General features: G+C 43.2%; 1 protein-coding gene across 2 annotated transcripts in view; it reads right to left on the bottom strand.

Moving 5' to 3' along the window:
• The window catches only part of LOC132832748 (synaptotagmin-like protein 1), a 190,648-nt gene that overhangs the window by 105,609 nt on the left and 61,102 nt on the right, over positions 1-23,937 (bottom strand). For both annotated transcript variants that reach the window (XM_060850877.1, XM_060850884.1), the window contains exons 3-6: positions 17,705-17,853; positions 15,611-15,722; positions 11,607-11,670; positions 5,858-5,906 (exon numbers count right to left, since the gene is read on the bottom strand). In XM_060850877.1, the coding sequence (XP_060706860.1) occupies positions 5,858-5,906; positions 11,607-11,670; positions 15,611-15,722; positions 17,705-17,853 (374 nt within the window). The remainder of the gene's footprint in view (positions 1-5,857; positions 5,907-11,606; positions 11,671-15,610; positions 15,723-17,704; positions 17,854-23,937) is intronic.

Here is a 23,937-nt window from a genome sequence, read left to right as displayed (position 1 = left end):
AAGCTTCACAAAAAAAAGTGGAGCAATTACAGAAAATAATTTTCCTTTTCTGTTTTCGGTACTGATTTGAGTTATTGCCATCCCAAAATTTCTTTCTGAAAGTTAGACATAATAATGGCTTTTTGAGGACCATTGAGACCTTGTTAATGCCCAGACTTGAGAAGCTAAGAATTGCACCGGGGTGATAAAAATAAAATTCTTTTGCCAGTACCTTGTAGCATAAAAATCAATCTCTGCACAAAATAATGGCAGCTCCCAGCAGTATCTGTACAACAGGTTCATTGTATTACAAGTTATATTAATCCTTCACCACTCTGTTCTGATAAAAACATGGTTGACACAGAGTGTTGTTTATAGCGCAATCAATCTTCAATTCATGATAAACATGACTAGGAAGGACTCCATGCATATGGGAAGAAAATCTTCAGAAATTACATTTTAATAGTTAGAAAACCATGAAATGCATATCCACAAATCTCAAGACTCCAGACTTTCAAGAGTTAATCCCAGTTGAGAAAATTGAATCATGGAATCATCCTTTATTTCCAAATGACCAATTTTATTTTGGAATTTAATCAGGGAGTAGTAAATTGGGTGTGCTCTTTATTGAACTTGCAGAATACATGTCCTGTGCCTGGGTAATGATGCCCATGACATCACCAATGATGGCCTTGGAGACTGCAAGCTAAAAACAGCCCTCTGACAAACAGAAATAGAAGGTCAGCCAACTGCAATCTTTGCATAGGCTCTCAGAAATTGACATCAGGAATGATATTGATGAAGGAGAGGGATCTGGGATGGGCGTGTGTGGTTTGGGAAAAGGGGATATTTAGGATAGAGGGCAAGAATGGTGATAATTGTGAAATGGTGGCAGAGGCAGTGTTTCAGTGTGATGTAGGATGGAGAATATCTTTGATCAGGTCACTGGTCAGAGCTACTGGGTTTTTGTAGAATGTGGGATAAAATAAGTAAATGCATAAAATCTTAGCTCTCAAGTGATATAACTAACCAATTTTAATGAAAAGCTCAGGACAAAATAATCTTGAACTAAGGGCCCAAAACAGACATTCAGTTCCTAACTGCATCTGCAAAAGCCCAACAACTGTTTCAGGCAGGGGCCTGGATAGCCAACTTTTTTAAATCTCCTAATATAGTTCTTCCAGTTTGAAAAATACATGTGCTGACAAGGCACCAAACTGGGGATTTAGTAACCAGGTTAACCTGCATGGACAAGCCTTAATGTCCAAGTGTCTAGTATATATAGGCGAAAGTGAGGACTGCAGATGCTGGAGATCAGAGCCAAGATTAGAGTGGTGCTGGAAAAACACAGCAGGTCAGGCAGCATCCAGGGAGCAGGAAAGTCAACATTTTGGGCAAAAGCCTTTCATCCAGAATCTATTTATATTCCTAGTGAGCAGAGTTGAGGGGAAAATTGCAAAACAATGTTCTCAACATGGTGATTCTGAATGCTTGTTTACCAAGTTTTCCCAATGTGATAAAAGGTGCATGAGTGAGATATTTTAATATCAGCTTTGTTAGAGTTTGGATTTTAAACTAGTTGCATATTATTTTTGTGGGTCGGTTTAAAATTAACTGTACCTTTTTTTTCCAAAATTACTGTTTAAACCATTATGTAGTAGGGACCAAGTGACTGTAACAAAACCTAGAGTGTTGATGAAAGTCTGTTCATAATGTAGGGGTTTACGATAAGAAAAAGAAAACTTGCAGCAGTATCTACGATGAGCAAGTTTTTAAGAAGTTAGTTCTACAGCTTTTGGGTTCAGTTGAAACCAAACCTGACTGGGTCAGAAGCAAGTGTAGTCTCTCCTCGAAAAGGAGATTTTTCAGAGCAGGTAAGAAAATAAGAAAGAGTATAATTTGTGAAATTTCCAGACCATAAATACTTGGTTAGAACACTGCAGGTTATGAGAAGACAGAGAAAGTCTCAGCTGTCAGCTGTGGGAGGAGTCAAAAGGCCTTAGCTCACAGGACCAGAAAAACCAATTAAGTCGAACCTACAGGTTAGACAGGGAAAGTTAGTTTCTCTGGATTTTGATTAACTGCAAACTGATGGTGGGGAGTAGATGGGATTTTCTTTTCCCACGCGTATTAAAATCTTTCAAATTCTGTTATATTTCAATTGTTCAGTTTGTTTTTTTCATTGGTTTTATTTATTTCATGAAGTACCCTTCTGCTTAATTGTTAAAATCAAATCTGCAACTGCTTATGATCCAGTAAAAGGCCACTACATTAAACAAGACAAACAAAAAAAGTCTAACAAGCCAGATTTCATTCTGTTATTAGATCGGATTAGATTCCCTACAGTGTGGAAACAGGCCATTCTGTTCAGTAGTAACATCAGGTGGTGTCATAATACAGTACCATCTCTCTTGCCATTGCTCATACCAAACCAAGAAAAGGAAAATTCTGGCCTTTTATTTTATGTATTTTATACATTCAGCTCAACAGCTTCACTATGCAATCCTGGTCACCTCTTCCCCACGATTGGCAATGTATCCTAATCCCACTGTGCACGAGATTTAATGTATGCTGTAGACTGCCCATGCCATTTTAAAAAAAGGAAAGAAAGGTATTTCAGAATCACTGTGCATGTTGATATTAATACAAATAAATCCCTTTAGGACTTGCGCTCTTTCTTTTAACTATTTGAATAGGTTGGGAACCAATACAATTAAACAACCATTTTACACAGTCTTGAGATTGCTTTCCTATGTACAACACTTTATAGCCCAATTATAACCAAAACCAAAAACTTTTAAAATCAGTTTCTTCCTTAGTTTTCTACAGTGTGAATCACAATAAATGCATTAATAAAAACAAAAATGAGATGCCAGATGTTAGAATTAGCAGGATTGAAAAATAATTTTCAAGCATAATTCATCAACATTAGCCTTAATGCACCATCCATCATGTTTGTTATGAAATAGATGTATTTTTAATGAGAAGTTCTCACATTAACATTACATGTGCTATTTTGAATTGAGCAGTAGGAAGATTGCTATTTAGGTGACGTTACATTTGCCAGACAGAATCATCTATGATTCATGAACAAGAACATAATATTCTGTTCTTAAAGATTATGTGCAAATTATTTCATTACAATTACTTGCTGTCCACGTCTCCTTCAACTTCTTACTGAATTTCAAATCTGATTTGTCATAGTAGCATTGTACTACAAATTAGAATTTCACTTTAATGCAAGGTGTTCATTTTTAGTGCTTAACTATTATTTTTATTAAGCTGTCGATGAGCTGCTAGTTACTGCAATGACAATATAAAGTCCACAGATAGCTCCTTTTCACAAACGAGGTAAAGTTCTTTGGGTTTCTTGCCTCCTCCAACCATAAGTCTAGCAGGAAAGCTGCAGCACCTTACAGAAACAGCAGAGGCTTTATTAAGCCTAAATCACAATCAATTTCTGGGAGTTTTATATTATCCTGGTAAGGATGGAGCAGTCAGCTATTCTTTTTCAGATAAGTGATAATGATCTGGATGTACCACACAAAGTAAATGCTGGGTTGATATTTCCTCTTGTGGCTACTACTCAAACTCAGACTCCATTTAAGAATGTCTTTTTTTTTAACGACGGAGATGAAAATTTCTTTTTCTTCTCAGAAGATAGTTAGTGTATGGAATTTTCTTCCTCAGAAATCATGGAGGCTAGTTCAAATTTCATAACCGTTTCTGTCAGCAAGTTAAGAGTAATGCGGAGCAGACAGGAAGCTAGAGTTGAGACAGGAATCTACCAGTTTCCATCAGACACCCATTCTATGTGTTTCAGGCAACATAGCTGGAATATTTTGTAGCTATTGTAAATGCTTGATTTTGTTTCAAAAGTGATTAATGTTTCAGCTCAGTGGCTTAAAGAATGATTGACCATTTTAACAAGCAGTAATAACAACATATCTTTAATGTGGTTTCTTGCTTCTCCACAATGAGTTTTTTTTTATATATATGCTGGTACTGCGAATCATAGTGAGTTTGAATTAATTAGATTGGTAGAGATTTCAGTTTTTTGCAATCATTTTGAAATTATTGCCATTGCTATTGCATGGGTTCTGAGGACTGTATATAGTGGATGCTGGGTAAATGGCTATGGAGAATATTTGGTGGAGGTGGCTTGGGTGGAATTAATCTGAGGGATCATAGGAGGTCTGAGGGGAGGCATGGAATTAGCATAACAAGTATAAGGGGTTACAGAGTCAAATACAAGAGAAGGCTTGGGGTGACATTGGTGTTCTGAGGTGGCAAATGGATTGCATGGAGAAGAGGAAGCATGGGCAGTATAAGGCCTCAGAGAGGGCATTGGAAGGCATGGTGGTTGGTCAGGAAGTGAGCTTTAGGTGGCCCTCAAACAATGTTGGAGTTGGGCTGCTGCGACAGCCCACATCTATACCCACATGCCACAAACTCTCCATTTTAGCTCACAAAATAAGTACAGAAGTTGGGTTTGCAGTGTATGAGAAAAGATATAAATCACAAATACAGTCACGCATGTCCAGTGTACATGTCAGAAGGTGCAAAAAAGGTTAGGTTTTTCCAAGCCCACACAAAAATCCACCATTTGGGCTTGTATTATACATTTACTGCATATATGTCAATTGTATGACAGTTTAATAAATTATCAAAAAAAGTGACACAAAAACCCACAGATTGATGCTCAAAGAGGAAACACAAAGCTCTAGCACTCCTAGAAGGAAGCTATGCTTGATAAAAGTGCATGTGTGAGTTGCAGCAACAAAACCTCCTTCAAGCTTTGCAGCTCCAAGTTGAAAAATAGGATCATTGAAGTGAACTTATCCTTAAAACTGTTCCAAAAAGAAGTGGTTAGCTCTTTCAGAGTGCCAGTACAGGCATGATGACCAAGCAGTTGCCTGTGAACTTCAGATTCTATGACTAGAAATTTGTCAGAACTGTTCTTGTTTTGTTGAGACACACTTTCACCAAAGTAACACAAATGGAATAGAAGCAGCCCAACTGAGACTTCCAGCCTCAGGTTCTAAAAGGGCATTTGGGTTTATGAGTCCCACTGGAAAATCACTGAAATAGTTTCTAAATTTAGTGCTGTATTCTATAGCCATTGTTGACTGGCTTTCTATTCAGTGCAAAATTTTATAGAATTGACATGTACGGCCTGCTTAAAGAAACCACTCACCTTTGTTTAGTGCAGTGAAATCTTTCTAACTCCTTTATAGTCAAAGTGTCAGTTTAATGACTCATTCAGAAGAACAAAAGGGCATAAAAACTTATGGTTTGGTAGATACAAAATCATTAAGCAGCTAAATTTGAGGTTGACTGTTTAACTCAATATTCAGTGCCTATAATTTACAGCCACTTTTGTATGAAGGTTGTTCTTATGTCTAGATTCTAGGAAATTAACATCAGTGTGTTCATTCCTGCCATCTAATATAACAAACATGATTTCTTAATCTTGATAACAGAAAAATAGACTCACATAACACTGGAATAAAAGGTTGAAATGAGCTGAATACATTATAAATGCCAGTTCATGTAGGCTTTATTTACAGAACTGAAATCAAAATAACACCATTATGGTTAAAAACATTTAGAAATATAATTTTTATTCCTAGAAATTCTGATCACTTGTGCAGCTTGAAAATATTTGATATCGGGTCCCAATGGTAAATAGGTGGTGTTCAATGAATGAATACCTGAAATGCTTATGGAAGTGAGAGATGAAACTCAACTCTTTCATATTTACATATTTTTAAGCAATATATGTGTACAACAAAATGAACTTGCACAAAAACACCTAAGCAAAAAAAGAAAGGCTTCTGAAATTTCTCTATCAAAAGTATTGAAAAATGTTGAGTACCTTCCCTTGTCCTTACTTCATCCTTTGGATTATATCTGTCTACTGTTGCCTATGTTTGGGGAGAATATAGAGAAAAAAATTACATCAGAATGAAATTTAGATAAAACAATTTCACTACTTGCACCTGTAATAACCCTTTTAGCTTCTTAAATTTGCAACTGTATTATTGGTTTTGCGGTCCACTGTCAGTTCTAGTAAGTCGTATTTGTAAATTGAAAATCAGCCAACCAATAATCTCAGTATAGTTAGACTGACCAATGCACAGCCACTGCAGTAATGTCTAGAAAATAATGCAAAGACAATGAATGGATGAAAGCATCCAAATTTAAGCAAGGCACACATACATATGAAAACATGCCAGAATAAGATCCCTCTTTTGATTTTTAATCTTCAGAATTCAGCGATATACATACATTTTAAAAATTCACACAGTTCACCAAGTCTCCACCCTTCCCTGGAGTTTCAAATCATAGAATCATACAGTATAGAAGAGGCAGTCAAAAATACACTAAATCTGCGGGAGTCTCACTTTTCAGTAATAGGCCTATAGTGTTGAATGTAATCATAATTGAAGTAGTCATTCAAGTACTTCTTAAAGGTTATGAGGTTTGCCTCCTCAAGTACCTTTCCAGGCAGTGCATTCCTGCCCTCATGACCCTCTGTGTAAAAGAGGATCCTCAAGTCCCCTGTAACCTCCTGCCTTTCACCTTAAAAGTATGCCTCCTTATTATTGACCCTCCAACTATCCATCCTATCCAGGCCCTTCAATCTTTACCTTTTTAATCAGGTCCCCTCCAAACCTTTGGTGCAAAAAACCAACCCAAACGTTTTCAGCACATCCTCCTTCTTAATATCAACCTATTCAAGCACACCAGTCTGTTTCATGCTGTCCTCAGAAACACCAAGGTGCAAGTTCCAACTCCAGGCACAATTTCCCTCCACGCTCTCTGATCAGCCCTACCTCCCTCTGGCCATCCTCTTGTTCCTCGCAAGCGTAGAATGCCTTAGGGTTTTACTTAATCCTACCTGCTAAAACTTTTTCATGCCCCCTTTGAGCTTTCCAAAGTCCATTCTTCAGTTGCTTCCTGGCTACTTTGTAACCCTCTAGAGTCCTGTCTGATCCTTGACTCCTCAACTTTAAGTAAGTGTCCTTCTTCCTCTTGTCTAGACATTCCATATCTCTTGTCACCCGTCATTCTTTCGACCTACCATCCCTTCCCTGCCTCATTGGAACGAACTTATCCAGCACTACCAACAAATGCTTCCTAACAATCTCCATATTTTTGTCTTGCATTTCCCTGAGATGTTCCCAATTTAGGTGCCCCAGTTGCTGCCTAAAGCATTGTAATTCCCCCTCCCCCAATTAAATACTTTCCCATACCATCTGCTGTTATCACTCTCCATGACTATAGTAAAGGTCAGGGAATTGTGATCACTATCACTGAAATGCTCTCACACCGAGATCTGACACCTGGCCTGGTTTGTTGTCAAGCACCAAATCCAATATGGCCTCCCTGCCAGTCAGCCTATCTACATATTGAGTCAGGAATCCTTCCTGGACACACCCAACAAAAACTGGTCCATCCAAGCTATTTGAACTAAGGAGGTTCCAATCATTATTAGGTAAGTTAAAGTCATCCATGACAACAACCCTGTTACTTCTGTACCTTTCCAATCTCTGCCTCCCAATCTGCTTCTCCGTGTCTCTGTTGGTATTGTGGTGGTGGTGGTGGGGGTGGGCTGTTGAAAACTCCCAATAAAGTGATTGCTCCTTTCCTGTTTCTGACTTCCACCCATACCGATTCTGTAGACAAACTGTCCTTGATGATCTCCATCTCTGCAGCTGTGATACACTCCCTGATTAGCACTGCCACTCCCCCACCTCTTTTACCTCCACCCCATTCGTTTTGAAACATCTAAACCCTGGAACATCCAACCACCATTCCTGCCCCTGTCATATCCAAGTCACCGTAATGGTCACAACATCACAGTTCTCAGTACTGATCCATGCTCTAAGTTCATCACCCTTATTTTTGATATGTTATGCATTAAAATAGATGCACTTCAATCCATCACACTGATTGCACCTTTGCCCTATCAAGTGCCTATCCATCTTCATAGATTCTCTGCATGCTGTATCTGTCTGTTCACTACCTACTCCATCATCTGATCCGTACCTCCGGCTTCCATCCCCCTGCCAATCTAACTTAAACCCTCCTGAAGAGCTCCAGCAAAACTCCTGCCCAGGATATTGGTGCCCCTCCAATTCAGGTGCAGCTCATCCTTCTTGTGGAGGTCCCACCTTCCCAGAAAGGTATCCCAATGATCCACATAGCCAAAGCTCTCCCTCCTACACCAATCCTGCAGCCACGTGTTAATCTCATTCTCTATTCCTAGCCTTACAAGCCCGTGGCATCAGTAGCAATCCTGAGATTTCTACTCTGCTCGTCCAGCCTTCCAACTTCCAACCTAACTCCCTAAATTCTCTTTTCAGGTTCCGCCTCCCTTTTCCTATGTCATTGGTGCTGTTGTGTGCCTTGACTTCTGGTTGCTCTCCCTTCCCCTTAAGAATCCTGTAGACTCGATCTGAGACATCCCTGACCCTGGCACCCAGGAGGCAATATACCATCCAGGAGTCTCATTCGTGACCACAGAATCTCCTGTCTGTTCCTCTCGCCATTGAATCTCCTATCACTATCGCTCACCTATTCTCCTCTCTTTCCTTCTGAGCCACAGAACCAGACAGTGCCAGAAACCTGACCACTGTAGCTTTCCCCGGTAGGTCGTCGCCCACAACAGTATCCAAAATGGTGCACTTATTATTGAGTGCAGTAGCCACAGGGTTCCCTGCCCAGTCTGCCAATTCCCTTTCCCTCTCCTGATGGTCACCCAGCTATCTTTATCATGTAACTTAGATGTGACTACCACCCTATAACTCCTCTCTATCACCCCCTCAGCCTCCCAACTGATCCAAAGTTCATCCAGCTCCAGCACCAGTTCCCTAACTCAGTCTGTGAGGAGCTGGAGTTAGGTGCACTTCTCGCAGGCAAAGTCAGCAGAGACACTAGTGTTGACCCTTACCACCCACATCCTGCAAGACAACTTGACCAGGTTCAATCCCTAGGATTAGATCTAGCGCTGCTGCATCTCTAGAAGGACTAGCTACGTACTGGTACAAAAGGTATACTAAGAAATTCCATCCAATCTGATCTTTTCACACCAAGACAAGCCAGTTAATGTTAGAAAAATTGAAGGTCACTAGAGTTGTAACCCTGTTTCCCTCACACCTTTCTGTGATTTGCTCCTCTAGCTCCCTCTAACTGTTGGGAGACCTGTAGTATCATCCAAGAAACGTAATAGCCCCTTTCTTGTTTCTCAGCTCTGCTCAGATTGTCTCATTTGAAGACCATTCTACAGCATCCTCCTTCATTGTGTGGTGAAGGATTCATTTATCATTAATACATTGCCCCTACCTCTCCTACTTTCCCGCTATCACCCTGAAACTTCTAAACCTTGGAATGTTGAGCTGCCAGCCCTGTCCTTCCTTTAACTATTTCTCAATCATTGCAATATCACATTCCCATATGTTGATCAGTGCTCTAAGTTCATCCACCTTACCAATCAAACTTCTTGCATTAAAGTGGATGCCAGTTCACTTTCCAGACCTCCAATATGCCTTATTCTGCCCAATTCTTCTCCACACAGTGGACTGTCCTAGTATTCTTTTGACATTAGTTATCAAATCCATTCTATTGGAAGTTCAATCCTTCCAGTTTATACATGACCCAACTACTCCAGACGTTGTCCCAGCAATCCAAAACTCTAAAGCCCTCTCTCCTGCACCATCCCTTTCACCACACGTTCATCTGACCTATCTTCCTATTCCTATCATCAGTATTGTGTGGCTCTGGAAGAAAGCTGAAGGTTATAACATTAATAGGGTTTCTTTTAATCTACTACCTAACTCACTATATTCTCATGGCTGGACCTCATTTCGTTTTTTACCCATGTCATAAATACTGACAAATACTATGATTGCCATCTGTTCACCTTCCTTCAGAAAGCTCTGCAGGCGCTCTGAGATGTCCTTGACCCTGGTACTAGGGAGGCAATGTACCACAAAACTGCCTGTCAGTACCCTTTATAATCAAGGCCCCTAAAGCTCTCCCAACCTGATTCCTCTCCTGCTGCTGTGCAGCAGAGCCAACCATGGTGCTACACACCTGCCTCTTGCTGTTTTCCCCTGAGAGGCCACACCCCAACAGTACTCAAAACTCCTGCATTGCCTGCCCATGTTTACCAGCCTTCCTGTTGGTCACCCAACACTTCTGCCTGTGTTGCTCTTGCCTGTGGTGTGATTACGCTTACTTGTGGTGTGTGACTGGCTCACCAAATGTGCCATCTACTACCTCCTCAACATCATGGATGCTCCATAGTGAGTCTAGCAGCAGCTCCAGGTGATTCGTGTGGCAAATCAGGGGCTGCAGCTGAACCCGCTTCCTGCATACATAGTCGCCATGGAGACTGGATGTGTTCCTGATTTCCCACATATTGCAAGCAGAGAATTGTGTGCAGCTGAATTCTCCTGCCATTGTGAACCTTACCAATTATAAACAAAAAAGTAGGAACCAATTGCTGAATCTAACTTAATATTTACCAAATTATATTTCTCTCGTTCCCTGTTCCTAATAAACTATAAACTACAAAAAACAAGGAGTTTGCACTCGGATTGAGTAATACCAGGAGGGAAACAATCTCTCGACCTGATTCCTAAGCTGCTAATCCACTTGCCGTGTCACTTATTGAACGCTGCTGTCACCTCAAGAGTTCTGCCTCTGGATTCAGCTCCCAGTGCAGCCATTCACCCTCACCTTCACTCCTCTCCCTCCGATCAACCCCACCTTCACACCTCTCCCTCCATTCACCCCCAGCTTCACTTCTCTCCCTTGTTCACCCCCAAGTTCCCTCCAGTCCCTCTCCCCCATTCATCCCCAGGTACACTTCATTCCTCTCCCACTGCCGCCATTGCTCCAACTGATCGCTCCTCTCCTCAGGCTTTTATCTTCTGAAATTTCTACTCCCTTGTTTTGTCGGTTCTTCCAATGAGCACCATCTCACACTTTCCAGGGTTAAATTCCATCTCTCACTGAGCAGCCATCTGACCATTCCTTTTATACACTCCTGTAATCCAAGAGCTTCTTTGTGACTGTCACCCACGCAGCCAATTTCCGTGTCATCCACAAGCTTACTTAATATCCTATCGATATTCACATCGACATCATTTATATAAGTGACAAGCCACAGGTAACCCAGCACTGATCCTGTGTTACACAACCACACGTTGGGCTCCAGCCACACAAACAACCTCCATCACCACCCTCTGTCTACTACCACAAAGTCACATTTTTATAAAATTAAACAAGTATGGTTCACTATTACTTACTATTTTTGACAATGATAATTCAGACCTTAGTTTAGTTGAGGGTAGCACAAGCACATCACGAGTTTTAACTGACAATTCCGAGAGATTCAATGAGTACCCCTTTTGAACTGTGCTTTCACAGGAGGCAGATACTTTCTCTAGAGGAAGGAATCACCTTTGGCTGTTGTCATGCATGATTCAGCAACTAATTAACAGGAATTTATTGGTAGAGACAAATGAACAAGTCACACAGTCAGGCTATTGTAAACAGACCAAGCAGTGTTTATTTTTAACCACAGGTAAATAGGTCAGGAACCTGATTCTAACCTGAGACTGTGATTGAAGCATTGTCGCGTTTGTTTGCGGTACAGATTCTGCTTCCTCTAACACCCTGTTTAAAAAAAACAAAATGATGATAACATTAAAATAATCTACAATAACTAAAAATAAGTTAATATTAGATGTTAGATCTCCATTTGGTGTGATAATGTATTACTGCTTGTAGGATTATTAGTGAGAGCTTTTAGGAGCTTAAGACCATAAGAAATCGGAACAGGAGTAGAAAGCTTTGCCCCTTGAGCCTGCTCCACCATTCAGTGGGATCATGGTACATCTGATATTCCTCATATCCACTTCCCTTTCCTTACCTCCTAACCCCTGACTCCCTATGACCAAAGATCTATCTATCTCAGTCTTAAATATACACAAAGTCTCTGCACTCACAGCTCTCTTTGACAATGAGTTCCGAAGTTATTCCTCCTCATCCCACTGCTAAAATGGCACCTATTTATTCAGAGACTATGCCCTCTGGTCTTAGAATTCCCATGAGAGAAAACATCTTCTCAATATTTATCTTATCAAACCCCTTAAGAATCCTATATGCCTCACTGAGATCACATCTCTTTCCTCTAAATTCTAATGAGTAGAATCCCAACTTGTTTAATCTTTGCTCATATCCTTTCACATGAGAGACAAAAACATAGCTAATGCAAAACTTCAACAATAGGTGCCTATAACCATAAACACAAAGAGGCTGATCCAGTATCTTCTTGTGTCAGGACCGATGTGCTGTAACGTCATAATGCCATGCACATATGTTTATGCAGATGCTATTGTTCAGGTATTGGTACAATTAACCTTTTATTCTTCATCCCCCTTTAAGTTTGTTCTTTCCACTCACTGATCCTCAACTTCCTTATAGTTATCAAAAATTCATAGCATCAGATGCCAACAGCACTGAAAAAATCCTTTTGGCCATCGAATCTGTGCCAGTCAGAAACAACCACACTATTCTAATCCCATTTTCCAGCACTTGGCCCATAACCTTGTGACGAAGCTGCTCTTTAACAAGGTTATTCTGTCCTTGGCTTTTTTTTTCCCCGAGAGGGGTTGTAAACAACACATACTCTGAAAAGTCTGGGGTGTAGGATTTTAGGGCCAATTTGATAATAACTAACAGAGACTTGCCTCAGGCAGAGGGCTTTCAAGTTTAAAAAAATTTACACAATGAAAGGGGAGTGGCTAGTTCTCCAAGTTCAGCTTTTCTCTGGATTTTGTTTTTAGCAGTAGTGTGAAGAAAGGCTGCTGGACCAACAGAAGCAGGCCCAGGGTGGTACTCTCTCTCTCTCTCTCTCTGACTTCTATCCTCTAAGAACTTGTGGTTGATTTTACCTTTTGTGCCAAGGGGTGTTTATGGAGATTGTTGCAAGTATTTGGAACAGCATCATTAAGTTGGGGTGATCAGTTGGGTTTTCAGATAAGTTAAGTTATTCAGTATTCTATTTTCTGTTGCCTGTGTTTCATTCAGTAATCTTGTAAATAAATTCTGGTTTGATTAAAACTAAGTGGTTTGACTGGCTGATTTTCTCCTGGACAATACACTTTACGCCTGCTTAAAACAAATTAAGCAAAGTTAAGGTCTGGGCTATCTTCTTAAAATGTTTTGTGGGGGTCTGGCCCAGTCAATAACAGAATGGGGGCTCATCCAGGAATTGTTCTGTAGTGCCAAATTGGGATTACAGTTGTTGGATTTGAAGGTAGCAAGTGTTAGGTGTCAGTGTCTTTTGTTCTGATGTTGGGGAACAATCAACCTTTTATACAGTTCCAGCAGACTTCCCTGCTCTTAAACCCTTTACTCAGCTAATAACAGTATCCCATATGTCTTTTCCCATGCACCTTGCTGCCCTTGTCCTTCTAGATGGTAGCAATCTTGAGTTTGGAAGGTGCTGTCGAAGGAGCCTTGGAAATTTTTTGCAGTGCATCTTTATATAGTACACACTGCAGCTATTGACCATTGGAGGAGGGGGGAGTGGATGCTTGTAGAGATGATGTCGGTCAAGTGGCCTGCTTTGCTTGGATGGTGTTAGGCTTCTTGATTGTTGTTCGAGCCTCACCCATCCAGGTAGTTTACTTTTTAAGCAGCATGGACGAGTAGCATTTGGTCAGCAATCAGTTGTGCCTTCTCCTATGACTTCCTGTGGGCACATGGGAAGTGGGCAACTATTGCAATTAACTCCTTCAGATCCACTAATGTTGGAAATCCAGCATAATTTTCAGTGCTACCACCTTCAATGTACTTAATATATGCTTACAGGGGACAGATGCGCAGTACCTTCTAAGACAGACAGGGGGCTCAGAAGAGCCCAGCATGCCAAACTCATGACTAGCTATCTTAATGTAAATGTGGAAAGAAGTCAACTTGAAATTTTCTAAGTGTTCAACCATACCAAGTTAAAAATCACACAACACCAGGTTATAGTCCAACAAGTTTATTTGGAAGTACTAGCTTTTGGAGTGCTGCTCCTCCATCAGGTAGCTGTGGAGCAATTCAACCATACCAGCCAGTTTTGCACATAAGCATCTGAGCAGACTTACATTTTACCATCAGACTCTTCCATTGATTGCATCATCTCCCCACTCACAATTGTTGACACAAATTCTTGTCATTGCTATTCATTTTGCTTGACCCAAGGAAAGTCAGTCAATTTAATCCAGGACATGAAAGAAGTGTTGCTCCACTTCCTTGACAATGAGGGTTTTATGGAAGCTATCACTCCTTATGACTTGTATCACTCCTTATTTTCTGAATCAATACCATTTCTTGTACATTAGTATATGCAGAACAAGCTGATGTTTCAACACTACAACTTATTTGGATGAACATCACAGATGATACACAGGCATTCAGAAGTCCTCAAAAATTGAGAAAGCAATTTTGCAAATATTGAACTATTCAGTTTTTTTTCTGCACCCCCTCAGGATAAAAGCATGATACCGTGTGAGACACAAAATTGCTTTTCTGCTGCTGATATAACCCTTTTAGACTGCACAATTTAATTACTGCAGGTAGGGACATTTTGACATCACACAGAAATGAAGTGCTGCTGGTAAAAACAGTTTGGAGTTCTGCAGATCTGAATAAACCAGAGTCAAATATCAGTCTTGCTTTTAGAAAGAAAAGTACTTTTGATCCTTTCAAACATGATTCCTCTCACTCCACTACCCACTTGTGCACCAACCAGATTTGACAATATTTCTACAAACTGTTCTGGCTCTGGTGATGCAGTCCTAACTCTGGCAGGGCCTGATGCCAGGACACAGTGCAGGAACAGAAGTAGAAAAGATGCCAGGGTCGGTCTTCTTAAATATGTATCAGTTTGTTATTCACAGACCTGGGGACACATGGGAATGCCTTAGAAATGCTTTTATTATTATAGGGCACTGACTCAACCCAGAGAACATCACCTGTTTTCCTCTCCATTGCAATTTAGAACTTTGTGATTCCCAGCCCTAAGGAAGGCAGTCTCAGGTTCCAAACATTATAAATTTGACAGCAGGCAAAGGAAGAAAATGAAATTCTGAGTGGCCTACAACATCTCATCGTGAGAATTCCAGGTTGCTAAGTAGGTAAATTAACAATTAAAAAGCCTAAAAAGTGTTACAAAATACTGCTTCACAAATGTATTGTTTTGAAATGCAGTTTTCCATCTAACATGATAAACTCTTAAAAATAACGTGGCTTCGATTTGAAAACTATCTCATTTGCACATGGATTTAATGTCGCTGTGTGAAATTCCTTCCTCTTTTTTTTCAGGAAGAGATTAGGTTGGTGAAACAAACAGATTAATGATTGCTCAAAAAATGTTGAAGAGAGACTTGCATATTACTAAGGTGGCTTGTTATGATAATCTGGAAACATCCATTAAAATCACATAAAAGACAGGGGAAAGACATGAAAAATTCTTCATCTTATGGTAATTTTTCTTTACCAGCTCATTGTTCATTTGCAATATGAACATTGTACATTACACATTTCCCTAAATATTTCCTACCTTTCCTCTGATTTCAAGGCTTCAGGATCTGAAGAAATATTTTGACGTTCTAAGTTCGGACTCAGAAACACATTTACATCTTTAGATGCCTTCACTGCAACATCTTGAACAACTGTACAAGACAAATAAATAGTCATTCAAAACAGCAAATTTCTTAAGCCAGTCATTATGTCCAGAAATATTCTTCTATGCATATTTTCTAAAGGTCTAAAATCAGTGGAAAACAATAATAGTATGAAATTTTATGTATTATTGAATAGATTACAAACCACAAAGACCTGCACCTTTAAAAGAATTTTTACAGACCACATGATGTTTGGAAATAAAGGTACCTGTCACCTTCAACCACATGTAATGAGGTAAGTGTAGTGTCTTTAGCTAGCTATGTGTATGTAATTTACAGTAACGTCAGTAGGCACAGAATCCAGAAGATGTGCATAATTCTGCGACATCCTGTGACAGTGTTGTAAATAAATTTCATGGCATCTGCCTCCACCAAAACCTTACTCTGTAAACTACAGAGGAACCTCAATTATCCAAATAACAATTATCCGAAAATCGGTTATCCAAAGGTGCCAATAGAAACACTACATCAAAGAGGTGTTTCCAACATGATCGCATCTTTTGTTCACAGTGATTAAACAGGCACCATCTCCAAATGACTGACCTCCCACCCTCTCTCTCTCTCCCCACATTTTCCCTGGAGTTCTACAGTGGGGTGTACCCTAACCTTCCTCTTCCCCCCTACCCACCCACCTCCCCACCACACCCCACTTCCCCAGATAATCACTCCAACATTGTCCTGTACAGGGCAAATGTGGAATCTGTCAAAAAGTTGCAGTAAAAAGTTGTGTATGTTGCTGTGGCTGCGCTATGTGTGTGCGCTATTTGGACATTTAACCCACAAAGACAGCAGCAACAGCAGTCTTATTGTTGGTGTCCAGTTCGGCAGCCCTGGGGAGGGCATGGGGGGGTGGACAGAGGTGAACGGGGGGGACACACTGAGGGGAGGGGGCAATGGGGGTGGACGGAGGGCATGGGAGGTGCGGGGGGGTGGTGTTGGATGCAGGTGGGGCAGGAGGCAGGCAGGAGGCAGTATTGGACAGGTTTGGAGTGGGTGGGGGTGGTGTTGGACAGGAGTGTGGATGGGGGGGAAGTGTTGGATGGAGGCGGGACAGGAGGCAGTGTTGGACGGGTTTGGGGTGGGTGGGGGTGGTGTTGGACATGGGTGTGGATGGGGGGGAAGTGTTGGATGGAGGCGGGGCAGGAGGCAGTGTTGGATGGGTTTGGGGTGGATGGGAGTGGTGTTGGACATGGGTGTGGATGGAGGCAGGCGGGGGACGATGTTGGACGGGTTTGGGGCAGGTGAGGTGTGGTGATGGATGGGGGCGGGCATGGGGGTGTGGTGTTGGGGTGGGGGCTGGCGTGCTGTGTGCAACTGTAGTCTCCTCAATAGGGAGCAGACTTTAAAAACTCTGAGCTCCAGAGGAAAGGCATTTAATCAATGAACCAAATAACCGATTATCCGAAAGAAATAGTGCCCGCCCATCTCGTTCAGATAATCAATGACCCCGGGTGTGTTTTTGGACTAATACACAGAAAACCCCAAAGTACATCATAAGTAAGGTTAAGCGATTAGACAATTAAAAAATACACTGTTGAGTTGTTTTTGCATAATTTCCTATTTGAATTTGGGAACACTCAAGTAATTTAGCCAAAATATCTAAAGGTGCCTGAATAACTGCAACAAAGTGTGAGTCAATAGTTTTATGTCAGGAAATAAACCAAAACGGTGGCACAGTGGTTAGCACTGTTGCCTCACAGCACCAGAGACCCAGGTTCAATTCCAACCTCAGGCGACTGTGTGGAGTTTGCACGTTCTCCCTGTATCTACATGGGTTTGCTCCAGTTACCTCCCACAGTCTGAAAATGTGCTGGTGAAGTGAATTGGCCATGCTAAATTGCCCATAGTACTGGGTGAAATGTAGGGGAATGGGTCTGGGTGGGGGGTGGTTTGGTGTGGACGTGTTGGGCTGAAGGGCCTGTTTCTGCACTGTAAGTAATCAAATCTAAAATGTTTCATGGAAGAGTTACCTGGCATCTTCTTCTTCCTGGTTATTGAATTCTTGAGGATGTCTATGCCACTGGAGAAGTCTCCATAGCGTTTTGCTTGAACTTCAGCAAACCATTCACCTGTCATCACCTTCAACTTTTTCATCTCAAAACTCTTTTTCTTCAGTTTTCTGCAGAAAAAGAAAATACCTTTTGAAAAAAAAGGTTTTAAATTCTATGCCATTCCACTTCAAGATTTTGTAACAACTGAATAAAAACACAACATGTTGAAAACTCTGCTGCAGGTCAGCATGCCCATCTATGACCTTACATCCTAACTGGGAAAAGTTAGGAATGTCCTCAATTTTCAGAATTGACAGTGAAAGGGGATGTAGAAACAAGGAAGAACAAGAGGGAAGTTCTGTAATAGGGTGAGACACAAGAGAAATTAAATGACAAATGTTTCATAGTATAAGATCAAAGGAGTGGTCACATGGCAAAAGTAAAGGAGCAAAATATGTGTCTAGAGGCGGTGTGAATGGCAAGATCATGTATACATGCATTTTGAGGGCAAAGGAAGAGGGAAAACAAGAGATAAACCAGGTAGTAGAAAAAAGCAAAACAGGGAAACAAAATGGTGCTATGAGTTACAGTCTGAACTGGTTAAGCTCAGTATTAACACTAGAAGGCTTTAAAGTGCTCTCTTGAAAGATCTGGTATACCTCCTCAAACTCATATTAACCTTCTTTGGAACATTGCAAGAGATAAAGGACAGAAATGAGAGAATTGGAGTGAGGCTGAAAACTAAAATGGCAAGGAACCAGAGGATCAATGTCTTACTGCAGTCTGAGTCACCAGATAAACACAATCAGCTAATGCAATTTACTAAATATGTTAAGTAATTTATAGAATGTGGGCATCAATGGTGAGGTCAGCATTTATTGCTGACATCTAATTATTCTTGAGAAGGTGGTGGTGAGCTGCATTTCTAAAATTATTGCAGTCCATAGTGACTGGACATGTAAATAAACAGTGCTGCCAAGATAGGGAGTTCCAAGATTTTTACCCAGCAGTGCTGGCAATATAGTTCCAACTCTAATGCGATGGGCTGGGAGGGGACCTTCCAGGTGGTGGTGTCGCCATCTGTCAGTAATGGCATCAAGGCTGCGACATCCACTGTTTCCATCTCTTCCTCAGAGGTTTCTGCAGTGCAAGGTGGAGTGGGAGACCCCATGGGTTCTGACAGCTTTGCCAGATATTCTGAGGGACCTGGTATGTTTTACTTCTGCTTTGTTTGCGAGGTTGCAGCTTTCATGTGGCCCACGTGCTTATTCAGGACCACTTCTCCTCCTACCTCACGTCAGTCATGCCTCATACCAATACAGGGCCATTCCAGTGGTTTCGACACCAACCCTTGTCCCCTGACTCCCCTTAGAGGAGTCCTGTTTGCAGCATTGGTATCCCTGATGCCATTTCACCCTCCCTTCCCAGGTCTGAGAATATCAGATTTCACCTGGTGCAGAGAATTCTCCCCATTAACAACTCTGCTGGAGCTGTCCCTGTAGTTGTGAGGGGTGGTCACCATACTCTACCATCTTTGTCCTTCTATGTGATATAGGTTTGCAGGGTTGAAAGGTGATATCAAACAAGCCTTGATGAGTTGCTGTAGATGGTACAAATCTCCGTTATTATGTAACGGCAATGGAGATCATGAAAGTTTAAGGATAGGGTACCAATCAAATTCCTGCTTTATCCTATATGGTGTCAAGTATCTTGTGTGTTAACAGACCTTTATTCATCCAGGCAAGTGGAGAATATTCCATTACACTCCCAATTTGTGCCATGTAGATGATGGAAAGGCTATGTGGAGCCTCAAGACCTGTTCTTGTAGTCACAGTATTTCTATTTTGGTCTGGTTCAGTTTCTGGTCAACATTAATCCCAGGGATTGTAACTGCATTGGTTGATTCTCTTTTATTGGAGATGGTCATTACCTGGCATTTAAGTGGCAAGTAAAATTTGTGCCACACATTGTGCCAAGCCTGGATGTTGTCCTGATCTTTTTGCGAATGGACGTGGGCTACTTCAAGATCTGTGATGTGGCTAAGGTGATGATAATTGTGCAACCATCAGTGGAGATCCCCACTTCTGACCTTTATAATGGAGGAAAATCAATGATGAAGCAATTGAAAATGGAAAATGCTATTTCACTCTGCTGAGGAATTCCTACAGTGATGTCTCAGAGATAATTGACTTGGAAGCCCACAATCATCTTCATTTGAGCTTGTTAAGATTCCAACCAGTGAAAATAGGTCCCTGATTCTCATTCGCTCCAGTTCTGGTCAGACACCTTGCCATACTCTGACAAAATACCACCTTAAAGTCAAAAACACCTTACCTCAGGAGTTCAACTCTTTTTTTCCAAATTTTTCCAAAGGCTATAACGACCTAAGAAGCTGAGTGACCCTGGTGGAACTCAAATTCAGTGTCAGTGAGCAGGTTATTGCTGAGCAAATGTTGCTCCCATCATTTTACTGATGATTAAAAACAGTGTGATATGGCAATAACTGGCTGATTTGGGTTTGTTCAGCTTTTTCTCCGTGCCTACTTTCACAACCAAGACTCCCGTCCACCCTCTGACGACCCCTTCTCCCGCCTCCAACACACCCCATCCACCTGGACACCCCGTGCAGGCCTCCTACCCGCCCTCGACCTCTTTATAGCCAACTGCCGCCGTGACATCAACCGACTCAACCTGTCCACCCCTCTCACCCACTCCAACCTCTCACCCTCAGAACGTGCAGCCCTCCACTCCCTCCGCTCCAATCCCAACCTCACCATCAAACCCGCAGACAAGGGAGGCGCGGTGGTAGTTTGGCGCACTGACCTGTACACCGCTGAAGCCAAACGCCAGCTCGCGGACGCCTCCTCTTATCGCCCCCTTGACCACGACCCCACCTCCCACCACCAAACCATCATCTCCCAGACCATCCAGGACCTCATCACCTCAGGGGATCTCCCATCCACCGCCTCCAACCTCATAGTCCCACAACCCCGCACCGCCCGTTTCTACCTCCTGCCCAAAATCCACAAACCTGCCTGCCCCGGCCGACCCATTGTCTCAGCCTGCTCCTGCCCCACCGAACTCATCTCCCAATACCTCGACACGGTCCTGTCCCCTTTAGTCCAAGAACTCCCCACCTACGTTCGGGACACCACCCACGCCCTCCACCTCCTCCAGGATTTTCGCTTCCCCGGTCCCCAACGCCTTATTTTCACTATGGACATCCAGTCCCTGTACACCTCCATCCCCCATCACGAAGGACTCAAAGCCCTCCGCTTCTTCCTTTCCCGCCGCACCAACCAGTACCCTTCCACTGACACCGTCCTTCGACTGACTGAACTGGTCCTCACCCTGAACAACTTCTCTTTTCAATCCTCCCACTTCCTCCAAACTAAAGGAGTTGCCATGGGCACCCGCATGGGCCCCAGCTATGCCTGCCTCTTCGTAGGATATGTGGAACAGTCCATCTTCCGCAACTACACTGGCACCACCCCCCACCTTTTCCTCCGCTACATCGATGACTGTATCGGCGCTGCCTCGTGCTCCCACGAGGAGGTTGAACAGTTCATCAACTTTACTAACACCTTCCATCCCGACCTGAAATTCACCTGGACTGTCTCAGACTCCTCCCTCCCCTTCCTAGACCTTTCCATTTCTATCTCGGGCGACCGACTCAACACAGACATCTATTATAAACCGACTGACTCCCACAGCTACCTGGACTACACCTCCTCCCACCCTGCCCCCTGTAAAAACGCCAGCCCATATTCCCAATTCCTTCGTCTCCACCGCATCTGCTCCCAGGAGGACCAATTCCAACACCGCACAACCCAGATGGCCTCCTTCTTCAAGGACCGCAGATTCCCCCCAGACGTGATCGACGATGCCCTCCACCGCATCTCCTCCACTTCCCGCTCCTCCGCCCTTGAGCCCCGCTCCTCCAACCGCCACCAAGACAGAACCCCACTGGTTCTCACCTACCACCCCACCAACCTGCGCATACAACGTATTATCCGCCGCCATTTCCGCCACCTCCAAACGGACCCCACCACCAAGGATATATTTCCCTCCCCTCCCCTATCAGCGTTCCGCAAGGACCACTCCCTTCGTGACTCCCTTGTCAGATCCACACCCCCCACCAACCCAACCTCCACCCCGGCACCTTCCCCTGCAACCGCAGGAAATGTAAAACTTGCGCCCACACCTCCACACTCACTTCCCTCCAAGGCCCCAAGGGATCCTTCCATATCCGCCACAAGTTCACCTGTACCTCCACACACATCATCTATTGCATCCGCTGCACCCGATGTGGCCTCCTCTATATTGGTGAGACAGGCCGCTTACTTGCGGAACGCTTCAGAGAACACCTCTGGGCCGCCCGGACCAACCAACCCAATCACCCCGTGGCTCAACACTTTAACTCCCCCTCCCACTCCACCGAGACATGCAGGTCCTTGGACTCCTCCACCGGCAGAACACAACTACACGACGGCTGGAGGAGGAGCGCCTCATCTTCCGCCTGGGAACCCTCCAACCACAAGGTATGAATTCAGATTTCTCCAGCTTCCTCATTTCCCCTCCCCCCACCTTGTCTCAGTCGGTTCCCTCAACTCAGCACCGCCCTCCTAACCTGCAATCCTCTTCCTGACCTCTCCGCCCCCACCCCACTCCGGCCTATCACCCTCACCTTGACCTCCTTCCACCTATCCCACCTCCATCGCCCCTCCCCCTAGTCCCTCCTCCCTACCTTTTATCTCAGCCTGCTTGGCTCTCTCTCTCTTATTCCTGATGAAGGGCTTATGCTCGAAACGTCGAATTCTCTATTCCTGAGATGCTGCCTAACCTGCTGTGCTTTGAACAGCAACACATTTGCAGCTTCCATTTTGTCAGGCAGATTGCAATGGTGTAGCTGTACTGGAACATAGTGGTTAGGGGAACATAAATCTGGAGCATAATTCTTCAATATTTTTGCTGGAATTATGTTAGGGTCTTTAACTTTTACAGTATCCAGCATCTTTGAGGATTTCTTGATATGACATGGAGTGATCCACTTGGCTGAAAATTGGCATCTAGGAGAAAGTGAGGACTGCAGATGCTGGAGATCAAAGCTGAAAATGTGTTGCTGGAAAAGCGCAGGTCAGGCAGCATCCAAGCAGCAGGAGAACCGACGTTTCGGGCATGAGCCCTTCTTCAGGAATGAGGAAAGTGTGTCCAGCAGGCTAAGATAAAAGGTAGGGAGGAGGGACTTGGGGAGGGGCATTGGAAATGCGATAGGTGTAAGGAGGTTAAGGTGATGATGATAGGCCGGAGTGGGGGTGGGGGCGGAGAGGACAGGAAGAAGATTGCAGGTTAGGAAGGTGGTGCTAAATTCAAGGGATTAGACTGAGGGGAGGGGAAATGAGGAAACTGGAGAAATCTGAGTTCATCCCTTGTGGTTGGAGGGTTCCTAGGTGGAAGATGAGGCGCTCTTCCTCCAGCTGTCGTGTTGCTATGGTCTGGTGATGCAGGAGTCCAAGGACCTGCATGTCCTTGGTGGAGTGGGAGGGGGAGTTAAAGTGTTGAGCCACGGGGCGGTTGGGTTGGTTGGTCTGGGTGTCCCAGAGGTGTTATCTGAAACGTTCCGCAAGTAGGCGGCCTGTCTCCCCAATATAGAGGAGGCCACATCGGGTGCAGCAGATGCAGTAAATGATGTGTGTGGAGGTGCAGGTGAATTTGTGGTGGATATGGAAGGGCCTTGGACGGAAGTGAGGGGGGAGGTGTGGGCGCAAGTTTTGCATTTCTTGCGGTTGCTGAAAATTGGCATCCTGGAGGAGGCAGAGATCAAGCATCTACTCAGCATTTCTGGCTAAAAATTGCTGCGAAATGTTTCAGCCTTGTCTTTTGCACTGATGTGCAGAGTTCACCAAGGCTGCAGATACTTTAGAGACTGCCCATCAATTTGACTGTTAATTGTCCATAGCCATTCATTTCTGGACATAGCAGGATTGCAATACCTTATCGTCTCGCACATGGATCACATCAAGGTATTGCAGTCCTGCCACAATCTCTGCCATCAGAGTGCCACCCAAAGAAATTGCAGTCAATTTGCCACAGTCTACTGCAGGCACCAATGGAGGCAGCCTCATTCTTGGTGCCTGTTCCAAGCATCTGCACTGAGAAGGGGAGATGGAGGCAAGGCACTGAAAGTCACACAGAGCTCTGCCTCAAGTCCC

Source organism: Hemiscyllium ocellatum, chromosome 3 (assembly GCF_020745735.1).
Source record: "Hemiscyllium ocellatum isolate sHemOce1 chromosome 3, sHemOce1.pat.X.cur, whole genome shotgun sequence".
NCBI classification, from domain to species: Eukaryota; Metazoa; Chordata; class Chondrichthyes; order Orectolobiformes; family Hemiscylliidae; genus Hemiscyllium; species Hemiscyllium ocellatum.
This window is presented reverse-complemented; position numbering and strand designations above follow the sequence as displayed.